This window comes from Bos mutus, chromosome 20 (genome assembly GCF_027580195.1).
Source record: "Bos mutus isolate GX-2022 chromosome 20, NWIPB_WYAK_1.1, whole genome shotgun sequence".
Classification (NCBI taxonomy): domain Eukaryota; kingdom Metazoa; phylum Chordata; class Mammalia; order Artiodactyla; family Bovidae; genus Bos; species Bos mutus.
In genome coordinates this window covers 22972229-22994227 of record NC_091636.1, presented here as the reverse complement: position 1 = coordinate 22994227, position 21999 = coordinate 22972229, and the positions used below count along the sequence as shown (strand labels likewise).

Below are 21999 nucleotides of genomic sequence, written 5' to 3'. Positions count from 1 at the left end.
TTCTAAATTCCATATATATGTGTTATTATACTGCATTGGTGTTTTTCCTTCTGGCTTACTTCACTCTGTATAATAGGCTCCAGTTTCATCCACCTCATTAGAACTGATTCAAATGTTTTCTTTTTAATGGCTGCATAATACTCCATTGTGTATATGTACCATAGCTTTCTTATCCATTCATCTGCTGATGAACATCTAGGTTGCTTCCATGTCCTGGCTATTATAAACAGTGCTGCGATGAACATTGGGGTACACGTGTCTCTTTCCCTTCTGGTTTCCTCAGTGTGTATGCCCAGCAGTGGGATTGCTGGATCATAAGGCAGTTCTATTTCCAGTTTTTTAAGGAATCTCCACACTGTTCTCCATAGTAAGCCAGTAAGTTTTATAGTGAAAGATTATAGCGAAATCTTAGGCAGCATTATAGTGAAAGATAACTAATCCAATAGTCTTAATGATTATTTAATATTTAACATTTAAATATATTAAAGACATAAACATTAAAGACAAAGTAAATTCTTCCCTAGTTTACCTAAAATAATATTTACGTGCTTGAAATACTTGTCCATGTATTTTTAAAAAACAAGAAAAACAGCCATAAGTATAATTTAGCAGACAGAGTTTTTCTGTTTTCTCTGATAATAATTCAGTAACATATATTTAGTTTAGAACTTGGAATAGAGGATCAAACTGTAAGAAAAGATCTTTTATATTATACGATAAGCTACTGTAAAGATGATTGATATCATAATTTCATGAACATTCTATATTTAAAAATGTGAGGATTTCCCACTTCCTAGAGGAAAAAGCTCATAAGTCTCAAAACTTTAAAAAGTCGCTCTAACACAAACTATGTACTTTTTGGATGAATTCATGAAATTATTCAAAATGATGTAAAGTTTCAGTATACACTGCTTTTTCACAAAAGTTTACTAAACGTCTCTTCCATTAATCTATTCATTTATTATTTATTGAGTGCCTATATATAAAGCACTATGTCAATGTTATCCAAGAAGATTCAAAGATGTCTGCTTCAATCCTTTTTCACCTACTTTTAGGAAGATGTAATAGAGCAGAGGAGGTGAGACAAATTTGGAGAGTTCCCTTGTAGCTTGGCTGGTAAAGAAACTGCCTGAAATGCAGGAGACCCTGGTTTGATTCCTAGATCAGGAAGATCCCCTGGAGAAGGGATAGGCTACCCATTCCAGTATTCTTGGGCTTCCCTGGTGGCTCAGTCGGTAAAGAATCTGCTCATAATGTGTAAGACCTGGGTTGGGAAGATCCCCTGGAGGTGGGGCATGGCAACCCACTCCAGTGTTCTTGCTTGGAGAATCCCCATGGACAGAGGAGCCTTACGGGCTGCAGTCCATAGGGTCACAAAGAGTCGGACACAGCTGAGTGACTAAGCACAGTGCAAAGGAGTAATAATTTCTTCCTGAAAAAGTATGGAAGACTCCAAGAAAACAACTGTTCTCTTAACTGTACCTTAAGAGATGATCATCATTTTAAAAGAATGCCTTAGGTTCAGGAGTAAAACCACAAGATACAGCTAAGAGTGAAAAGTGTTAGGGGTACAATAAACAGTCCAACTTGACTGAAACATAGTATACATGTACAGAAACTTCGGGATACAAGCAAAGGAATGGATTGGCAACCTAGATATTAATTATTCAGTAGGCAATTATAGTCAAAGAGGTTTGGGAACATAATAGTAAAAGAAACAAATGGAGCTGCAGACATAGTAATACATACTGAAAACTAAGAAAGGATAGCTCAAAGGCTACTGCCAAGTCCAAACGAGAGGTATATTATATACTGCTTTAATAAACAACCCTGGGAGTAACAAGAGCAAGAAGTAGAATTATGAAGGTACATGGGTGGAAGCAAAGGAAACTCAGTCTTTCCATAGGTACTGGAGTGATGCTGCTCTGCACAACTCCTTAGCTATAGAAAAAACAACTACTTGTAAGTAAGATGTCAAGCCCTGGTGGCTTTTCTTCCTCCTTACTGCTCAGGATCAACAAGACTCACTCAACTTATCACTAAGAACCACTCAAAGGCTATACAGTCCTCAGCATGTCCTCTCCTCCTTGTGTGTTCTCGTTTGTCACCAAATCTTCTTGGGGTAGTGCAACCTTGTTGAATTCTTCCAGGGCCTGTTGGTGCTCTCCCACAACAGAGTCCCTAGAATGGACCACCAGTGCCCTCGATGCTTGAATCTGCGGTCTTAGACTTCATGACACACCATCTAGCAAGACTATCCAAACCACAAGAATATTAAAAATTACTGAGGCTTTAAATTGGCCCATCAAGATTATCTCTGTATATCACTAGGACTTTTGTCTCACTTGAGAATCTTTGCTGAATTATCCATGTAACCCTATATTTGCTAAAATCTAACCTGCCAATATATTCTAGACAGTCACGTTTGCCGTATTTTTTTCATTTTTTAAGCTTCTTGACCGTTTAATGCCTCAAAACTTACAATACAATGATATAATGATAAAAACATCTAATTACTGGGTGTTTATTATGTAAAATGCATATGCCCAACATTTTGCAAACATTTCTTAATCTTGCAACATGTTACAAGGAATTTATTTATTTACATGCTTTTATTTTTTTCTTTTTGACTGAACCACACGGCATGCAGGATTTTAGTTCTCTGATCAGGAATGAAACTTGTACCCCTTGCATTGGAAGACTCAACCACTGTACCACTAGGGAAGTCCTAGGGATATATTTTCAAATCCGTTTACTATTATTATTATTATTTTAGATGAGGAAACCATGGCCCAAAGAAGGTAAGTATTTCACCTAATTCAGCCAGTACCATACAGAGACTGCTTGTAAGTCCATGGTTTTAAACAACTTACTCTTCTATTTCCTGTCACATATATGCATTCCATAGCAGAATGGAATCATGAAAAAAAATGAAATATAGTAGACAGAACATAGCTTCTTAAGGCTCAAGGCTTGGTTTTGTATCCCAGCTCCTACACCTACTAACTGAGTGATCTTGGACAAGGTATGTACCATTCATTTATAAAACAGCAATAATAAGGTAACTACCTCAACAGTTGCCATGAAAATTAAGTGATTAGTACAGTATACTCTAAGGGCCTGGAGCAGGACTTGGCACATAGCTAGTGCTATGGAAGTGTTTATTGTTTTGTTGCTGTTGTTTATTATTATCATTAATATCATTCTTTGACTCGAAAGTAAGACTACATTACTATGAACAAAGCAAGTGGATGTGATGCAATTCCAGCTGAGCCATTTCAAGTCTTAAAGATGGTACTGTTAGAGTGCTGCACTCAATATGCTAGCAAATTTGGAAAACTCAGCAGTAGCCACAGGACTGAAAAAGGTTGGTTTTCATTCCAATTCCAAAGAAAGGCAAAGCCAAAGAATGTTCAAACTACCGTACAATTGCACTCATTTCACATGCTAGCAAAGTAATGCTCAAAATCCTCAAGCCAGGCTTCAACAGTATATGAATGGAGAAATTCCAGATGTTCAAGCTGGATTTAGAAAAAGCGGAGGAACCAGAGATCATATTGCCAACATCTGCTGGATCATAGAGAAAGCATGGGAATTTCAATTCCAGAAAAACATCTACTTCTGCTTGATTATACTAAAGCATTTGACTGTATGGATCACAAGAAACTGTGGAAAATTCTAAAAGATAGGAATATCAGACTACCTTACATGCCTCCTGAGAAACCTGTATGCAGGTCAAGAAGCAACAGTTAGAACCAGTGGACACGGAACAACAGACTAGTTCAAAACTGGGAAAGGAGAACATCAAGGTTGTATATTGTCACCCTGTTTGTTTAGCTTATATGCAGAGTACATCATGCAACATGCTGGGCTGGATGAAGCATAAGCTGGAATCAAGATTGCTGGGAGAAATATTAACAACCTCAGATGTGCAGATGATACCACTCTAATGGCAGAAAGTGAAGAGGAACTAAAGAGCCTCTTGATGAAAGTGAAAGAGGAGAGTGAAAAACCTGGCTTAAAACTCAACATTCAGAAAACTAAGATCATAGCATCTGGTCCCAGCACTTCATGGCAAATAGATGGGGAAAATTGAAACAGTGGTGGATTTTATTTTCTTGGAATACAAAATCACTGCAGACAGTGACTACAGCCATGAAATTAGAAGACACTTGCTCCTTGGAAGAAAAGCTGTGACAAACCTAGATAGTGTATTAAAAAGCAGACACACTTTGCCAAATAAAGGTCCATATAGTGAAACCTATGGTTTTTCCAGTCAGGTAAGGATGTGAGAGTTGGACCATAAAGAAGGTTGAGTGCCAAAGAATTGATGCTTTCCAACTATGGTTCTGGAGAAGACTCTTGAGAGTCCCTTGAACAGCAAAAAGATCAAAGCAGTTAATCCTAAAGGAAATCAACCCTGAATGTTCACTGAAAGAACTGATGCTGAACCTGAAGCTCCAATACTTTGGTCACCTGATGCAAAGAGCCAACTCTTTGGAAAAGACCTTGATGCTGGGAAAGATTGAGGGCAAGGGGAGAAGAGGGCAAAGGAGAATGAGATGGTTGGATGGCATCACTGAATCAATGAATATGAATTTGAACAAACTGCAGGAGCTAGTGAAGGACAGGGAAGCCTGGCGTGCTGCAGTCCATGAAGAGTCAATACGACACCGACTAAACAACGACTACTACCTTAAAGTCAGTCCTTCAAATATGACATACCATTTACTAGTATTCTTTCATCAATATTGATCTTTTGACTTTCAAAAGATGTATTATAGTAACATCAAGGAGAGAATGAGAATGATCTAAGCTTTAACTCCAGTTCACTTTGGCATATGCAACTAAGAGTTACCAAATATTGGAATTAACTAGGGAACTTTCAAAAATTATCTGGGGCCTGTCCCAGACTTATGGCACTAGAATCTCTAGTGGAATTGTACAAAGCTTCCCTTGTGGTTCTGAAGCATGTGGCACACAAATGAGCACTTGAGAACCACAGCACTACATAATTCTTTAAGGTGCAGAGAAAACCAACCCAGAGAGATTAAAATCTCCATTTCTTCCCTAAATAAGTTCCTGAGCCTGCTGGAAGAGCAGAATTCAGTAATCCACTTCTGAGGAGACAGAAACTCTTTATCATATCATAACATACACTATTTTCCAAACAGTTGAAGAGTTTCTTTAAACTAAGTTTAAGCTAACTTCTTTCTTTAAGCTAACTCACAGGTGTTGCTCCAATAGTTAGCATAATGATTAGGGATCTATGTAACTAATGAGTTCACTGAAAAAGAACTTACTCTTCCTTGTCAAACTCAGTAGGTATCTTTTTATTGGAGTTGTTCAGTTGCTCAGTGGTGTGTGATTCTGGGACCCCATGGGCTGCACCACGCCAGGTTTTCCTGTCCTTCACCATCTCCCAGAGAGTTTGCTCAAACTCATGTCCGTTGATGCCATTCAACCATCTCATCCTCTTCACCCCCTTCTCCTCCTGCCCTCAATCTTTCCCAGCATCAAGGTCTTTTCCAATGAGTCAGCTCTTCACATCAGGTGGCCAAAGTACTGGAGCTTCAGCTTCAGCATCAGTCCTTCCAATGACTGATATTCAATATTCAATCAATATTCAGAGTTTATTTCCTAGAATCTATTATGGAATCTATTTATCATTTAATTTACATGAGAAAAAAATTAAGAGTGTCTTTCTTTCATACAGTACTTAAAGAAAGTGTTAGTTGCTCAGTCACATCCAACTTTTTGCGACCCCATGGACTGTAAGCCCACCAGGCTCTTTTGTCCATGGGATTCTCCAGGAAAGAATACCAGAGTGAGTTGCCATTTTCTCCTCCAGGGGATCTTCCCAACCCAGGAATCGCCCCAGGTCTCCTGCATTGCAGGTGGATTCTTCACAGTCTGAGCCATCAGGGAAGCCCTCAGATAGCACTTGTTGCTGCTGCTGCTAAGTCGCTTAGTCGTGTCTGACTCTGTGAGACCCCATAGATGGCAGCCCACCAGGCTCCTCTGTCCCTGGGATTCTCCAAGCAAGAATACTGGAGTGGGTTGCCATTTCTTTCTCCAATGCATAAATGCATGCTAAGGCACCTCAGTCGTGTCCAACTCTGTGCAACCCCATGGACAGCAGCCCACCAGACTCCTCTGTCCATGGGATTCTCTAGGCAAAAATACTGGAGTGGGTTGCCATTTCCTTCTTCACATAAAGAACTTAGTTGACTCAAAATAAATAAAAAAAGAAACATTAGGAAAACTGGGCTTTTAGGGTACACAGTTCATTATTAGGCACAAAAACTGACATGGGCACTATAAATGAAAGCTGTCATTTTTAACATTAATACGCTTGTGGTCTGTGACTGTTATTTCTATAAAATGAAATGAGCCCTAATAGATCTTGGTATAGCCTTGTGCTACTTGGAAGTGATTTATGCACCAAGAAGATGTGGTTTATTGTTTAATGTTCCTTTACTCAGAGTCCTGGCTCCAGGCAATGTTGTTAGGGGGTCAATACCATCTTCAGTGTAACACTTTCTACCCAAGCGGCCCTTTGCCCTCAAGTTGTTTTCTCTGTCCTGAGCTCACTAACCCTTTCAAACAATGCCTTCTACCTCTTACCTTTTCTGATCACGCTCCCTACCCAGGACTTTTCAAATAATGCTCAGTCATGTCCAACTCTTTGCAACCCTATGGACTGTAGTCTGCCAGTTTCCTCTGTCCATGGAATTGTTCAGGCAATAATACTGGAGTTGGTTGTTGCTGCCTCCTCCAGAGGATCTTCCTGACCCAGGGATCAAATCTGTGTCATCTCTTGCATCTACTAAATTGGTAGGCAGATTCTTTACCACGAGGGCCACCTGGGAAGTCTAACTGCCCTTTACTGTACTTAGGAAGGGGCTTCCCAGGTGGCTCAGCAGATAAAGAATCTGCCTGCCAATGCAGGAGTCATGAGTTCGATCCTGGGTCAAGAAGATTCCCTGAGAAGGAAATGGCAATCCCCTCTAGTATTCTTGCCTGGAAAATCCCCATGGACAGAGGAGCCTGGTGGGTGACAGTCCATGGGGTACAAAGAGTTGGACACGAAAGAGTTGTATTTAGGAAAGACCCTGGTCGACTTATCTAATCATTTCTGTCAAATTATTATGCTAATGTCTAATACATACAGAATTATTATGTCTTCAGAACGAATATTCATTTTCAGAACTCCAAGAAAAACTATAGAAGTAAGTAATATAGAAACAGCAGCAGCAGCAAGTAATGTAGAAATTCCAAGGAAAAGGTTCTCTCAAGGTTGGCCTGACCCATAGGTTCCAGTTAAACCATCTCTGATAGGCAAAACAATCCCTCCTCCTCCAAAAGTGCCCACATCTTAATCCCTGGAAACCGTGAATATGTTACATTTAAATGGCAATGGGAAGGCTACAGATGGAACTGCTAATTAGCTGACCTTAAAATAAGGAGATTCTACTGGATTAAGTGGGCTGGGCCCAATGTAAACACAAGGGTTGTTAAATAGGAAGAAGACAGACACAAGAGTCAGAACCAGAGAGAGAACATATAAGAAAGACTTGACTAGCCATCACTGGTGTTGTAGTTGGAAGGTGGCCGTGAACCAACTAAAGCAGACAGAGTCTGCTGCTGCTGCTACTGCTGCTAAGTCGCTTCAGTTGTATCCGACTCTGTGCGACCCCACAGACGGCAGCCCACCAGGCTCCCCCGTCCCTGGGATTCTCCAGGCAAGAACACTGGAGTGGGTTGCCATTTCCTTCTCCAATGTATGAAAGTGAAAAGTGAAAGTGAAGTCACTCAGTCATGTCCGACTCCTAGTGACCCCATGGACTGCAGCCCGCCAGGCCCCTCCGTCCATGGGATTGTCCAGGCAAGAGTACTGGAGTGGGCTGCCAGTCTAGAAGCTATAAAAGGCAAGAATGTGAACTGTCCCCAAGACCTCTGGAATGGAATACATCCCTGACAAACCTTGATTTTAGCCCAGGAGACCCATTTCAAATTTCTGATCTCCAGAACTATAATATATTTGCATTGTAGTAAGCAACTAAATATATGGTAATTTCAGCAAAGTACACAGAGGGAGCTAGCATCTTAATTTCCTTAAAATACCTGCTTGGTATTTTCCGTACAGAATTATGTTGCTGCTTTATAAAAGTTGTTCATTTGTATTTGTTTCTGATTAGAAAATCAAAATCAGAGCAGGCAATGGCACCCCACTCCAGTACTCTTGCCTGGAAAATCCCATGGACGGAGGAGCCTGGTGGACTGCAATCCATGGGGTCGCTAAGAGACACGACTGAGTGACTTCACTTTCACTTTTCTCTTTCATGCATTGGAGAAGGAAATGGCAACCCACTCCAGTGTTCTTGCCTGGAGAATCCCAGGGACGGGGGAGCCTGGTGGGCTGCTGTCTATGGGGTCACACAGAGTTGGACACGACTGAAGCGACTTACCAGCAGCAGAAAATCAAAATAGATAATCAATTCTTATGACTGGAGGAAAAAAGGGGGGGAGGTCTAATGACTAGAAATAATTTAACATACACACACACTGTAAAAATATCTTTATAAGTTAAACTGGACAAAAAGAGTACAATTAGTAAAAAGGAGCACTGGCTTGTGTGGCTTTGTTCCCAGTACTCTCTTATTCAAGCATGGGAGCAGATGGCTTACCGAACCAAGGTAACAAAACTATTAAACATCAAAGTGTGATTCGTTCACTGTGATTTACTGGCTTGCATCATATAACGCCCTTCTGCCAGTACCCTACTCCATACGTGCTAAGTCACTTCAGTCGTGTACGACTCTGTGACCCCTGGACTATAGCCCACCAGGCTCCTCTGTCCATGAGATTTTCCAGGCAAGAATACTGGAGTGGGTTGCCATTTTCTTCTCCAGGGGATCTTCCTGACCCAGGGATCGAATCTGGGTCTCCGGCATTGCAGACAGACTCTTTACCATCTGAGCAACCAGGGAAGCACAACATTTGCCATTGATTTTATCCTGATTTAAGGGGTCATACCCATTTCCAGAAAACTGCACATGCCACCTGAAACTCACAGACAGAACAGGTGGATTATCTATAGCTCCTTCAAAATAATTTATCCCAAGCATTACCCCAGAGTAGCTGCTTTATTTCCTCTAACAAATATACAATACTTCTGAAAAGCAGCTGTGTTAAAGCACTAACAGATTCCTGCCTGATGACAAGAGAAAGCCTTACCATGATCTATAAACTCTTTCTCACAAAGCACACATTCTCTTAGTTTTAATATGTCAAAAAATTAAAGATTTACCATTCCACCAGTATATGAAATTCTTTGATGGAAAGATAATTTTGACAGTTTGTTGCAAGAGGAAATTTGGCGCCCTCTTGTGTTGAAAAATATGACCAAAGTCACCTTTACAAACTCTGCTGCTGCTGCTAAGTCACTTCAGTCATGTCCGATTCTGTGCGACCCCATAGACGGCAGCCCACTAGGCTCCTCTGTCCCTGGGACTCTCCAGGCAAGAATACTGGAGTGGGTTACCATTTCCTTCTCCAATGCATGAAAGTGAAAAGTGAAAATGAAGTCTCTCAGTCATCCCCGACTCTTAGCGACACCAAGAACTGCAGCCTACCAGACTCCTCCGTCCATGGGATTTTCCAGGCAAGAGTACTGGAGTGGGGTGCCACAGTGCTACAAACTCTAGTGAGGGTCATTTTAAAAGCATAGAATTTTAAAGCTGAACAGCATACCCTAGTGCAGCACAGATATATAATTATTTTTTAGTGGAAAATTTTTCTCATGGATTATTACATATTCAACTTTATTCTAATGGAGCATTATAAATTATAAAAGCATTATCAACAAATGAACTTCTTAGGTAAAAATACACTTTCCTATGTTATATGCTGAAGTCTCTAGCTTTACAAGGAGAACAAAGGTAAATAAGCTAAGATTTTGCAACAGAAATAGTGAATTAAAAGGGTATAAAAAAAGGGTATGGCATTATTAAGGAAGTATAATTTATAATTGATTTTTCAATGTATTATAAAATATTAAAGCATATAAGATAGAATAAAACATCTGTGATAATACCACCCAGCTTAAGAAGAAAAACAGAGCTGGAGTTCCCTCATAGTCCTTGATCACATTCAAAGACTTAACTTCAAAATTAACTCCAAAATATTACTTTGTAAAAGAAAGTTCAAGTGACGGCAATCACAATTAGTTGTGCAGAGCCAGAAAGAGTATTCCAGCTATTGCCCCATTTCTGGGCACATGGAAGTTGATATTGTGAGGTTCCCGTCTCTTAGAAGAATAGGTGAGACATCTCAGCATCTGTTTTAAGGAAGTTTGAACAAGACAAGGAAGCATTCATTGCCAGCAAATGACTATGATTTTTATAATATGTGAGGGCAGAAATGGAGCAATGAGGGGGAACAACAGGTGGGCAGTGAAAATCTTGGTTGACGTAATAAATGAAATGTGAAGGTTTAGAATATCAACCATGCAGTCATCCCAGTGCACACTAGGCCCAAAGGGCTGAATTGCAGGGACTGGTGCTACTCAACAAACACAGCTAGAGGAAGCTCAGTCATATGTGATGCACTACAGTTTTCTATGTCACTTTGGGACTAGTTTACTGATGATAATACTTTCTCTCTTCCTTACACAACACTGTTGCTGATCAGTCACTAGGTCATGTCTGACTCTGCAATCGCATGGACTACAGCACACCAGACTACTCTGTCCTTCACTATATCCTTGAGTCTGCCCAAGTTCATGTCGATTGCATCAGTGATGCCATTCAACCATCTCATCCTCTCTTGTTCCCTTCTTCTCCTGCCTTCGATCTTTCCCAGCATCAGGGTCTTTTCCAATGAGTCAGTTCTTTGCATCAGGTGGCCAAAGTATTGGAGCTTCAGCTTTAGCATCAGTCCTTCCAATGAATATTCAGGGTCGGTTTCCTTTAGGATTGACTGCTTTAATCTCCTTGCAGTACAAGGGACTCTCAAGATCTTCTCCATCACCACAATTTGAGAGCAGCAGTTCTTCAGCATGCAGCCTTCTTTATGGTCCAACTCTCACAGACCTCAATAGATGTTTTTCCAGAGAAGATACACAGATGGCCAACAGACACATGAAAAGATGCTCAATATTGCTAATCATCAGACAAATGCAAATCAAAACCACAATAAAGTTCTACTTCTCAGCTGTCAGAATGGCTATCATCAAAAAGTTCATAAATAATACAAGTTAGCAAAGATGTAGATTAAAGGGACCCCTCAGAGCAAAGCTGCTAAACATGTATACTAATGCAGTTACTGCAGGAAAAAGTGTGGAGGTTTCTCAAAAACCTGAAAATAAAACTACTATACGATCCAGCAATTCCAGTCCTGGATGCAAGAACACTAATTCAAAAAGATACATGCACCCCAACTTCACAGCAGCATATTTACTATAGCCAAGATATGGAAGTAACCTAAGTGTTCATCAGCTTACTTACGTATCTTGACTATCAAGTGTCCATCAAGAAGTGAACAGATAAAGAATTGTGGTATGCGTGTGTCTATACACACACACAAAATGGGATATTACAGTAAAACCTGTGCCATCTAATTAAACTGGAGTATTTTCATTTCTGAAGTTTCACAACTGAAGATTTTTATTTCAATAAACCATTAATTTTCTTTTTGAAAATTAATAAATAACTGTTCAATATGTAAATTATTATTATAACTCAGAAGCACAGAATTTTTTCTTTTAAAAAGATAACCAAAAATATAGTTATAATATGATACGTGTGTTATTTGAACATGAATCAAGTTATAAAACATTAAGTGGACTCCTTCAAAATCTGTGTAAAAATATCCCTATGTGCAAATTCAAGAAAATGAAACTTAATGCCTTTGTAGAAAAATAATATCTTCTTTATGCAAATCTAAATAAGTAGGTCTTAATATAATTTATTAGCCCTTGTTCACTCCAGTGCCTAAATGACACTTTTGTAATAATATAAGTAGTCTTAACTCTCTTAGCTCACTCAGAACAATGTAATATAATCATTCAGTGATTTATTAAAAAGCATAATACTGGTCAAATATTTTATATTCTCATACACAACATTCCATATAAATGTAAAGTAAACTCATTCACAATAGCTTTCTTTTATTTATATTAAATAAACCCAAAGTTAAGATGTCAACACAGTAGAACAAAATGTTTAAATAGAATTATTTAAAAATATTACACAGCTATACTAGTGACAGCTTTACATTTTTCAATCCAGAGGAAGAAATAACTTTTCCACATGATGAAGTTTTTAAATTTCCTCAAAATGCTAATATTTCAGTCTCTTCGTGATTATACTAGCCACTTAAACTAGGTTGCCCAATGGAATCTCAAAGGAAATTAGACAACAGTTTGAACTGATGAAAAAATACAACATAAAAGTCATGGGATGTAGCTAATGCAGAAACTAAGGGGAAATTTATAACAATAAAAGCATAGATGAGGGAAAAAAAGGATTTCCAATCAATAACTTAAGTTTCTCCCATAAAAAAATATCTTATAAAAGAAGGGAAAATAAATTCAAAGCAAGCAAAATGAAGGTAAAAATAAGACCAAAAATAAATGACTTTGAAAACAGCAAATAAAAGAGGAAAATAATGGAAATCAAAAGCTGGTTCAAAAGAGCAATAAAATCGATAAAACTTTAGCAAAACTAAAAGAAAGAGAAGAGAGAAGAGACACAAATTGCCATTATCAGGATTGAAAGGGGAATATCATTACAGAACCAACAGAAACTAAAAGGATGATAAAGGAATACTATGAGAGGAACTCAAAAGCCTCTTGATGAAAGTGAAAGTGGAGAGTGAAAAAGTTGGCTTAAAGCTCAACATTCAGAAAACGAAGATCATGGCATCCGGTCCCACCACTTCATGGGAAATAGATGGGGAAACAGTGGAAACAGTGTCAGACTTTATTTTTCTGGGCTCCAAAATCACTACAGATGGTGACTGCAGCCATGAAATTAAAAGACACTTACTCCTTGGAAGGAAAGTTATGACCAACCTAGATAGCATATTCAAAAGCAGAGACATTACTTTGCCAACAAAGGTTCGTCTAGTCAAGGCTATGGTTTTTCCTGTGGTCATGTATGGATGTGAGAGTCGGACTGTGAAGAAGGCTGAGCACCGAAGAATTGATGCCTTTGAACTGTGCTGTTGGAGAAGACTCCTGAGAGTCCCTTGGACTGCAAGGAGATCCAACCAGTCCATTCTGAAGGAGATCAGCCCTGGGATTTCTTTGGAAGAAATGATGCTAAAGCTGAAGCTCCAGTACTTTGGCCACCTCATGTGAAGAGTTGACTCATTGGAAAAGACTCTGATGCGGGGAGGGATTGGGGGCAGGAGGAGAAGGGGACGACAGAGGATGAGATGGCTGGATGGCATCACTGACTCGATGGACGTGAGTCTCAGTGAACTCTGGGAGTTGGTGATGGACAGGGAGGCCTGGCGTGCTGCGATTCATGGGGTCGCAAGGAGGCGGAAATGACTGAGCGACTGATCTGATCTGATCTGATGAACATGCTATGCATATATTTTCAACCATTTATATAATTAATTCAGTTCAGTTACTCAGTTGTGTCCGACTCTTTGCAACCCCATGAACTGTAGCACGCCAGGCCTCCTGGTTCATCACCAACTCCCGGAGTTTACTCAAACATATCTCCAATAAGTCAATGATGCCATCCAATTATCTCATCCTCTGTCCTCTCCTTCTCCTCCCACTTTCAATCTTTCCAGCATCAGGGTCTTTTCCAGTGAGTCAGCTCTTCGCACCAGGTGGCCAAAGTACTGGAGCTTCAGCTTCAATACAAGTCCTTCCAATGAATATTCAGGACTGATTTCCTTTAGGATGGACTGGGTGGATCTCCATGCAGTCCAAGTGACTCTCAAGAGTCTTCTCTAACACCACAGTTCAAAAGCATCAATTCTTCAGCACTCAGCTTTCTTTATAGTCCCAATCTCACATTCACACATGACCACTGGAAAAACCATAGCCTTGACTAGACGGATCTTTGTTGGGAAAGTAATGTCTCTGCTTTTTGATATGCTGTCTAGGTTGGTCATAACTTTCCTTCCAAGGAATAAGCATCTTTTAATTTCATGACTGCAGTCACCATCTGCAGTGATTTTGGAGCCCAAAAAAATAGTCTGTCACTGTTTCCAATTTCCCCATCTATTTCCCATGAAATGATGGGACCGGATGCCATGATCTTCATTTTCTGAATGTTGAGCTTTTTTTTTTTTTTTTATATTTTTTTTAAACTTTACAATATTGTATTGGTTTTGCCAAATATTGAAATGAATCCGCCACAGGTATACACGTGTTCCCCATCCTGAACCCTCCTCCCTCCTCCCTCCCCATACCATCCCTCTGGGTCATCCCAGTGCACCAGCCCCAAGCATCGAGTATCGTGCATTGAACCTGGACTGGCGACTCGTTTCATACATGATATTATACATGTTTCAATGTCATTCTCCCAAATCATCCCACCCTCTCCCTCTCCCATAGAGTCCATAAGGCTGTTCTATACATCAGTGTCTCTTTTGCTGTCTCGTATACAGGGTTATTGTTAGCATCTTTCTAAATTCCATATATATGCGTTAGTATACTGTATGAATGTTGAGCTTTAAACCAACATTTTCACTCTCCTCTTTCACTTTCATCAAGAGGCTCTTTAGTTCTTCTTCGCTTTCTGCCATAAAGGTGGAATCATCTGCATATCTGAGGTTATTGATATTTCTCCTGGCAATCTTGATTCCAGCTTGTGCTTCATCCAGCCCAGCATTTCTCATGATGTACTCTGCATATAAGTTAAATAAGTAGGGTGACAATATATAGCCTTGACATACTTTTTTTCCTATTTGGAACCAGTCTGTTGTTCCATTTTGGTTCTAACTGTTGTTTCCTGACCTACATACAGATTTCTCAAGAGGCAGATCAGGTGGCCTGGAATTCCCATCTCTTTCAGAATTTTCCAGTTTGTTGTGATCCACACAGTCAAAGGCTTTGGCATAGTCAGTCAGTAAAGCAGAAATAGATGTTTTTCTGGAACTCTCTTGCTGTTTTGATGATCCAGTGGATGTTGGCAATTTGATCTCTGTTTCCTCTGCCTTTCGTAAAATGAGCTTGAGCATCTAGAAGTTCACGGTTCACATTCTATTGAAGCCTGGCTTAGAGAATTTTGAGCATTAGTTTACTAGTGTGTGAGATGAATGCAATAGTTCAGTAGTCTGAGCATTCTTTGGCATTGCCTTTCTTAGGGATTGGTATGAAAACTGATCTTTTCCAGTCCTGTAGCCACTGCAGCATTTTCTAACTTTGTTGACATATTGAGTGCACCACTTTCACAGCATCAACTTTTAGGATTAGAAATAACTCAACTGGAATTCCATCACTCTACTAGCTTTGTTTGTTGATGCTTCCTAAGGCCCACTTGACTTTACATTCCTAAAGCCCACTTCACATTCCAGGATGTCTGGCTCTAGGTGAGTGATCACAACATCCTGATTATCTGGGTCGTGAAGATCTTTTTTGTACAGTTCTTCTGTGTATTTTTGCCACCTCTTTTTAGTATCTTCGCTTCTGTTAGGTATATACCATTTCTGTCCTTTATTGAGCCCATCTTTGCATGAAATGTTCCCTTGGTATCTCTAATTTTCTTGAAGAGATCTCTAATCTTTCTTTCCTATTTTAATGTTTTCCTCTATTTCTCTGCACTGATCACTGGGGAAGGCTTTCTTATTTCTCCTTGCTATTCTTTGGAACTCTGCATAGAAATGGGTATATATGTCCTTTTCTCCTTTGCTTTTTGCTTCTCTTCTTTTCACAGCTATTTGTAAGGCCTCCTCAGACAGCCATTTTGCTTTTTTGCATTTCTCTTTCTTAGGGATGGTCTTGATCCCTGTCTCCTGTACAATGTCACAAACCTCCGTCCATAGTTCTACAGGCATTCTGTCTATCAGATCTAGTCCCTTAAATCTATTTCTCACTTCTACTGTATAATCATAAGGGTTTTGATTTAGGTTATACCTGAATGGTCTAGTCGTTTTCCCTACTTTCTTCAATTTCAGTCTGAATTTGGCAATAAGGAGTTCATGATCTGAGCCACAGTCAGCTCCCAGTCTTGTTTTTATGGACAGTATACAGCTTCTCCATCTTTGGCTGCAAAGAATATAATCAATCTGATTTCAGTGTTGATCATCTGGTGATGTCCATGTATAGAGTCTTCTCTTGTGTTGTTGGAAGAGGGTGTTTGCTATGACCTGTACATTCTCTTGGAAAAGCTCTATTAACCTTTGCCCTCCTTCATTTTGTACTCCAAGGTCAAATTTGACTGTTACTCCAGGTATTTCTTGACTTCCTATTTTGGATTCAAATCCTCTATGATGAAAAGGACATCTTTTTTGGGTGTTAGTTCTAAAAGGTCTTGTAGGTCTCCATAGAACCATTCAATTTCAGCTTCTTCAGCATTACTGGTCAGGGCATAGACTTGGTTTACCATGATATTGAATGGTTTGCTTTGGAAATGAACAGAAATCATTCTGTCGTTTTTGAGATTGCATCCAAGTACTGCATTTCGGACTCTTTTGTTGACTATGATGGCTACTCCATTTCTTCTAAGGGATTCTTGCCCATAGTAGTAGATCATCTTGCCCACAGTAGTAGGTCATCTGAGTTGAATTCACCCATTCCAGTCCATTTTAGTTTGCTGATTCCTAAAATGTCAATGTTCACTCTTGCCATCTCCTGTTTGACCACTTCCAATTTTCCTTGATTCATGGACCTAACAATCCAGGTTCCTATACAGTATTGCTCTTTACAGCATAGGACTTTGCCTCCATCACCAGTCACATCCACAACTGGGTGTTGTTTTTGCTTTGGTTCTGTCTCTTTCTGGAATTATTTCTCCACTGATCTCCAGGAGTATATTGGGCACCTACTGACCTGGGCAGTTCATCTTTCAGTGCCTTATTTTTTTGCCTTTTCATACTGTTCATGGGGTTCTCAAGGCAAGAATACTGAATAATTCATTAATTCATAATACTGATAATTCACTGAAAACAACTAACTACCAAAATTACCCAATATGAAATAGATAACCTGAACTGTCCTACAGAGATTAAGGAAATTGAATTCATAGTTAAATTCACCTCCCTTACCCTGCAAAACATCTAGGCCCAGATAGTTTCATTATCAAATATTTACAAAAGAGTAATATTAATTCTCCACAGTATCTTCTACAAAAGAGAAAAGAATAATTTATAAACTCATTTTCTAAAGCCAGAACTATCAAAAAAACAGACAAAGACTGTACAAAAACAGAGTAAACTACAGGATAATATTCTTCATGTACAGAAGTAAGAAAATAAACAAACTGAAAGACCCCCTCAAAAAATATTGGCAAAGAGTATCCAGCAATATACAGAAAGAAAAGTACAACATAACAAAGTATTTACTGTGGGAATGAAAACTGGCTCAATATTTGATAATGACTTCAAATTCACGTTAAAAACACATAATCATATCAATTGATACAGAAAAAGCATCTGAAAAAATTCAACATCCATTCATGATAAAACCTGCAGCAAGCTAGGGATAGAAAAATACATCCTCAACCTGATAAACAGCATCTACCCAAAACCCATATCTAAGATAATATTTATTGATGAAAGACTGAATGCTTTCCTCCTAACATCAGGAAAAAGACAAGGATATCTCCTCTCATCACTTCTACTCAACATTGTACTCGATGTTCTAGCTCACTCAATAACACAAGAAAGAAAAAACCAAATTGGAAAGGAAAAAATGCTTTTTTTTTGCAGGTAAGATCTAAGTAGAAAACCTAGAGAAACATACAGAAACTCTGCTATTCTTGACAGGCGAGATTAGAAAGGTTGTAAGATGTAAGACTGTACCAATGCAATGGACAAGAACTTGGGCAAACTTTGGGGAGATGGTGAGGGACAGGAAGGCGAGGTGTATTGCAGTCCATGGGGTTGCAAAGAGTCAGACACAAATGAGCAACTGAACAACAAGATATAAAGTTAACATACAAAACTCAATTTTATTTCTATATATTATTAATGAAACAATTGAAATTAAAGTTTAATAAAGTAATACTATTTAACAACAGTATAAAAATATGAATTCTTAGAGATAAATCTGACAAGAGGTGTCAAAGACATATACTGTTAACATCACAAGATATAAAGTCAAAATAAAAGTCAATTATGTTTCTGTAAACTAGTGATGAGTGAGTGAGTGAGTGAAGTTGCTCAGTTGTGTCCAACTCTTTGCGACCCCATGGACTGTAGCCCACCAGGCTCCTCCATCCATGGGAAACTCTAGGCAAGAACACTGGAGTGGGTTGCCATTTCCTTCTCCAGGGGATCTTCCCAACCCAGGGATTGAACCCGGGTCTCCCGAGTTGTAGGCAGACGCTTTACCGTCTAAGCCAAACTAGTGATAGGCAATAATAAAACAATCTTTTAAATTAACAATAACACAAAAAGTAAATAGTTAGGTATAAATCTAACAAAGTATGTGCAAGTTCTGAATGCTGAAAATTGCAAAATATTAATTGATGAAAGAAATCAAAGACCTAAGTAAAAGGAGAGACATATTGTGTTCACAGACGGGAAAAAATAAGATTTCCTTTCTCCCCAAGTTGGTCTATTTTTTCTAAAGAGAAAAATGGTTGATTCTAAATTTTATATGGAAAGGTAAAGGAGCTAGAATAACAAACAATTCTGAAAAAGAAAAATAAAGTTGAAGGGATTACAGTACCCTATTCTAATGACTTGGTATAAAGCTACAAGAAACAAGAAAAAGGGCTATTGGCAATGGGAGAGACACAAAAATAAACTGAACAGAATAGAGTCCAGAAATAGACCCACATATATACAGCCAACTGATTTCTGACAAAGCTGCAGAAGCATTTCAATGGGGAAAGAACAGTGTTTTCAACAAATGGTTCTGGAACATTCAAGTATCTCTATGAAAAACAAGGGACCTCAACCTAAATCCCACACCTTATTTAAAAAAAAAAAAAACTCAAAATGCATCATAATCCTCAATATAAAATTTAAAATTATATAACTTTCAGAAGAAGTCATAGGAAATCTTCATAAACTAGAGCTAGGCAGAGTTCTTAGATAGGACACCAAAAGCATAATTCATTAAAAATAAATTTGAGAAATAGTAACTTCATCAAAATTAAATATAGTTTCCTTTACAGAAAAAAAGAAAAGGTTTTTTTCTAAGAAAATAAAAGGACAAGCTACAGACTGGGAGAAAATCTTTACAAATCATAAATCAGCAAAGAACTTACATTCAAAGTGTATAAAGAATTTTCAAAATCCAGCAGGAAGAACACAAGTCAATTAAGAAAATGACTAAAAGATTTGAAAAGATACTTCACTGAACAGTATATACAAATGGCAAAATAAGCACCTGAAAAACGTTCAACGTCGTTAGGGAGACACAAACTAAAATCACAATGTGACACTACCACATATTTATTAAGGACAAAATTTTAAAAATAGAGTATATCAGGTGTTTATGAGAACGCACAGCAAAAGGAACTCTTAGACTCTGCTGCTTGGACTGAAAAATGGTATGGTCACTCAGAAAAACAATTTGACAGTTATGTGTAAAGTTTAAATATACACTTACCATACAATCCAGCAACCCCACTCCCGGACATTTACCCTAGAGAAATGAAAGCTTAGGTTCACACAAAAACCTGTACGTGAATGTTCGTAACAGCTCTATTCCTAACTGCCAAAACCTGGAATAACCTACCTGTCCTCCACAAGTAAACGGATAAACTGTGGTTCATTCATACAATGGAATACTATTAAGCAAAAAAACAACAAACTATAGATATGTATATGTATACAACAAACTATAGATGTGTATAGACATATACAACAACATGGATGGATCTCACAGGTAAGTCTCAAAACATTACATACTATATATTCTAATTTTATGAACATCACATTATTATTTTATAAAATTACCAAAAAGACAAACTGAAGTAATGCAGAATAGATCAGTGGTTTTTGTGAGTAAGGGATGGGACAAGGGTATGATTGCAAGATTTAATCATAGTATAATTATAAAGGCACAAGGGAAATTTGAGGGGAGATGGAACTGTTCTGAACATTCATTTTGGTGGTTGTTAAATGAATTTTATAGATATATTTAGATCATAGAGTTGTATGCCAAGAATAAATCAAGTTTATTGCATGCGTTAAAAAATACACCCAAAAGATTATATTCAATAAAAAAAAAAAAAAGGATTTTCCCAAAGTAGATGCTCAGTTAACATCTGCTGAACAAAAACACTGAAAATTGGCTGCAGTTTCTGCTTTAACATTAATCTTATTTATATCCCTAAGCTTCAAACATGTAAATAACTTTTTGTAGCATCATTAACATTTTCTATCATGGTATCTGCCACCGAAAGATTTCTAGTTTACACAAAAAAATAATTTAAAATATCAAATGAAAGTCAGAAATCTATTATTCCAACCAATTATTTTAACCTTTAAAGATTATCATTAATAATAGGTAACTTTTTCTTTATATCTTGTATGCATATCTTTCTCATTAAAAAGGGAGCAGGATCTGTTTTTAAGTCATTACCCTAAAGCATGATACACAAAACAGATATTTGATGAATGTTTACATAATCAACTAATCTTCATTAAACACTAAATGAGCTGAATATTTGAGCCATTAATTCATCTTGAATATTAACTCTTTCTAGGATTGATACTTTTCCTTGAGTTAGTAAAACTGATTACTAAATACTGTTCTTCCTTCTGACTCAAACCACAGTGTGTACTCACATTGTGGGTGTGTGTCATTTTTATGCAGCCACACGCTTTCAGATTGTCTTTGCTAAGGACACACTGGGCATCTGTTTGCCTGCAGCTCCTGTGCAAGCAACCAAATGGGGTCCCACTATACCATTCCTGTACTGACTTGTCACAGGTCTGACTAAGACTCATTCATTTCAATCATCTAAGCAGATTGGTTAAGTCACATGTGTATGAATGAATAAAAGCAACTTCATTAAAAAACAAAAAGACCATTAGTTTTGGTCTTTGCTTTAAACTGTGTGAAAAAAGTGTGTTCCTACACTAGAAAATGATTAAAAACGTAACTGAGGTTTTTAGATGAACCTAGCCTAAGAATTAAACACATATTGAAAACTGTAAAGATGCTATTTGTATGTATTTACAATACAGTACAAGGATAATTCCCATACTTCTTTGAAGTTTCTGTTTGTTAAGAGAATTATTTTAGAGCTCTCCACACTGTTTTTAAGGTATTATTTCTGTTAACATAGCTAATGTGATCATCTCTAATTTATCTAGGTTTCAGTCAAATTTTCAATAAATTTTTGAACTTTACAGCTCTGATAAATTAAACTATAAAGTATATTATAATGGTGCTAAAATATATTCACTTTTTATATACTACAATATATGCTTTGATATCACATATTACTTGCAAAGAAACCAAACTAAACTGCTTTTGTCAGAAACCAGCCAAAAATATAGTAAACAATCTAACCAAAAGATGAAAACATTTAACCTGATTGAAGCACTTAATGCAGTAATTTTATTTGGCCCATAACTAAGCTCATAAACACTAATGAGTTTGCTTAACTAAGAATGAACTATTTACATAAAGTTGTAGCTTTCTATATTTTAGCTCTGAGAACACTGTTAATATTTACTATGCTAATTAATAAGGACTGCAATCTATGACCAAGTAAATAATAAAGCCAATATGCAAAAACAGTTTAAATAGAAATAAGCCAGTCCTCAAACTTCCAAATTTTCATGAGCACCTCATCCACTGTCTTTAATTGAAGGACGTAACATTGGTTTCCTTCACACACCCCA

The 21999-nt window shown here is 38.0% G+C and overlaps 1 protein-coding gene across 2 annotated transcripts in view; it reads right to left on the bottom strand.

Moving 5' to 3' along the window:
* Positions 1–21999, bottom strand: part of RNF180 (ring finger protein 180) — a 283154-nt gene that overhangs the window by 186947 nt on the left and 74208 nt on the right. Inside the window, exon 5 of one of the 2 annotated variants that reach the window (XM_070357832.1) lies at positions 19751–19786. The exons of the other annotated variant lie outside the window; for it this stretch is intronic. Coding sequence (XP_070213933.1) covers positions 19751–19786 — 36 coding nt within the window. The remainder of the gene's footprint in view (positions 1–19750; positions 19787–21999) is intronic. 2 annotated transcript variants of the gene reach the window in all.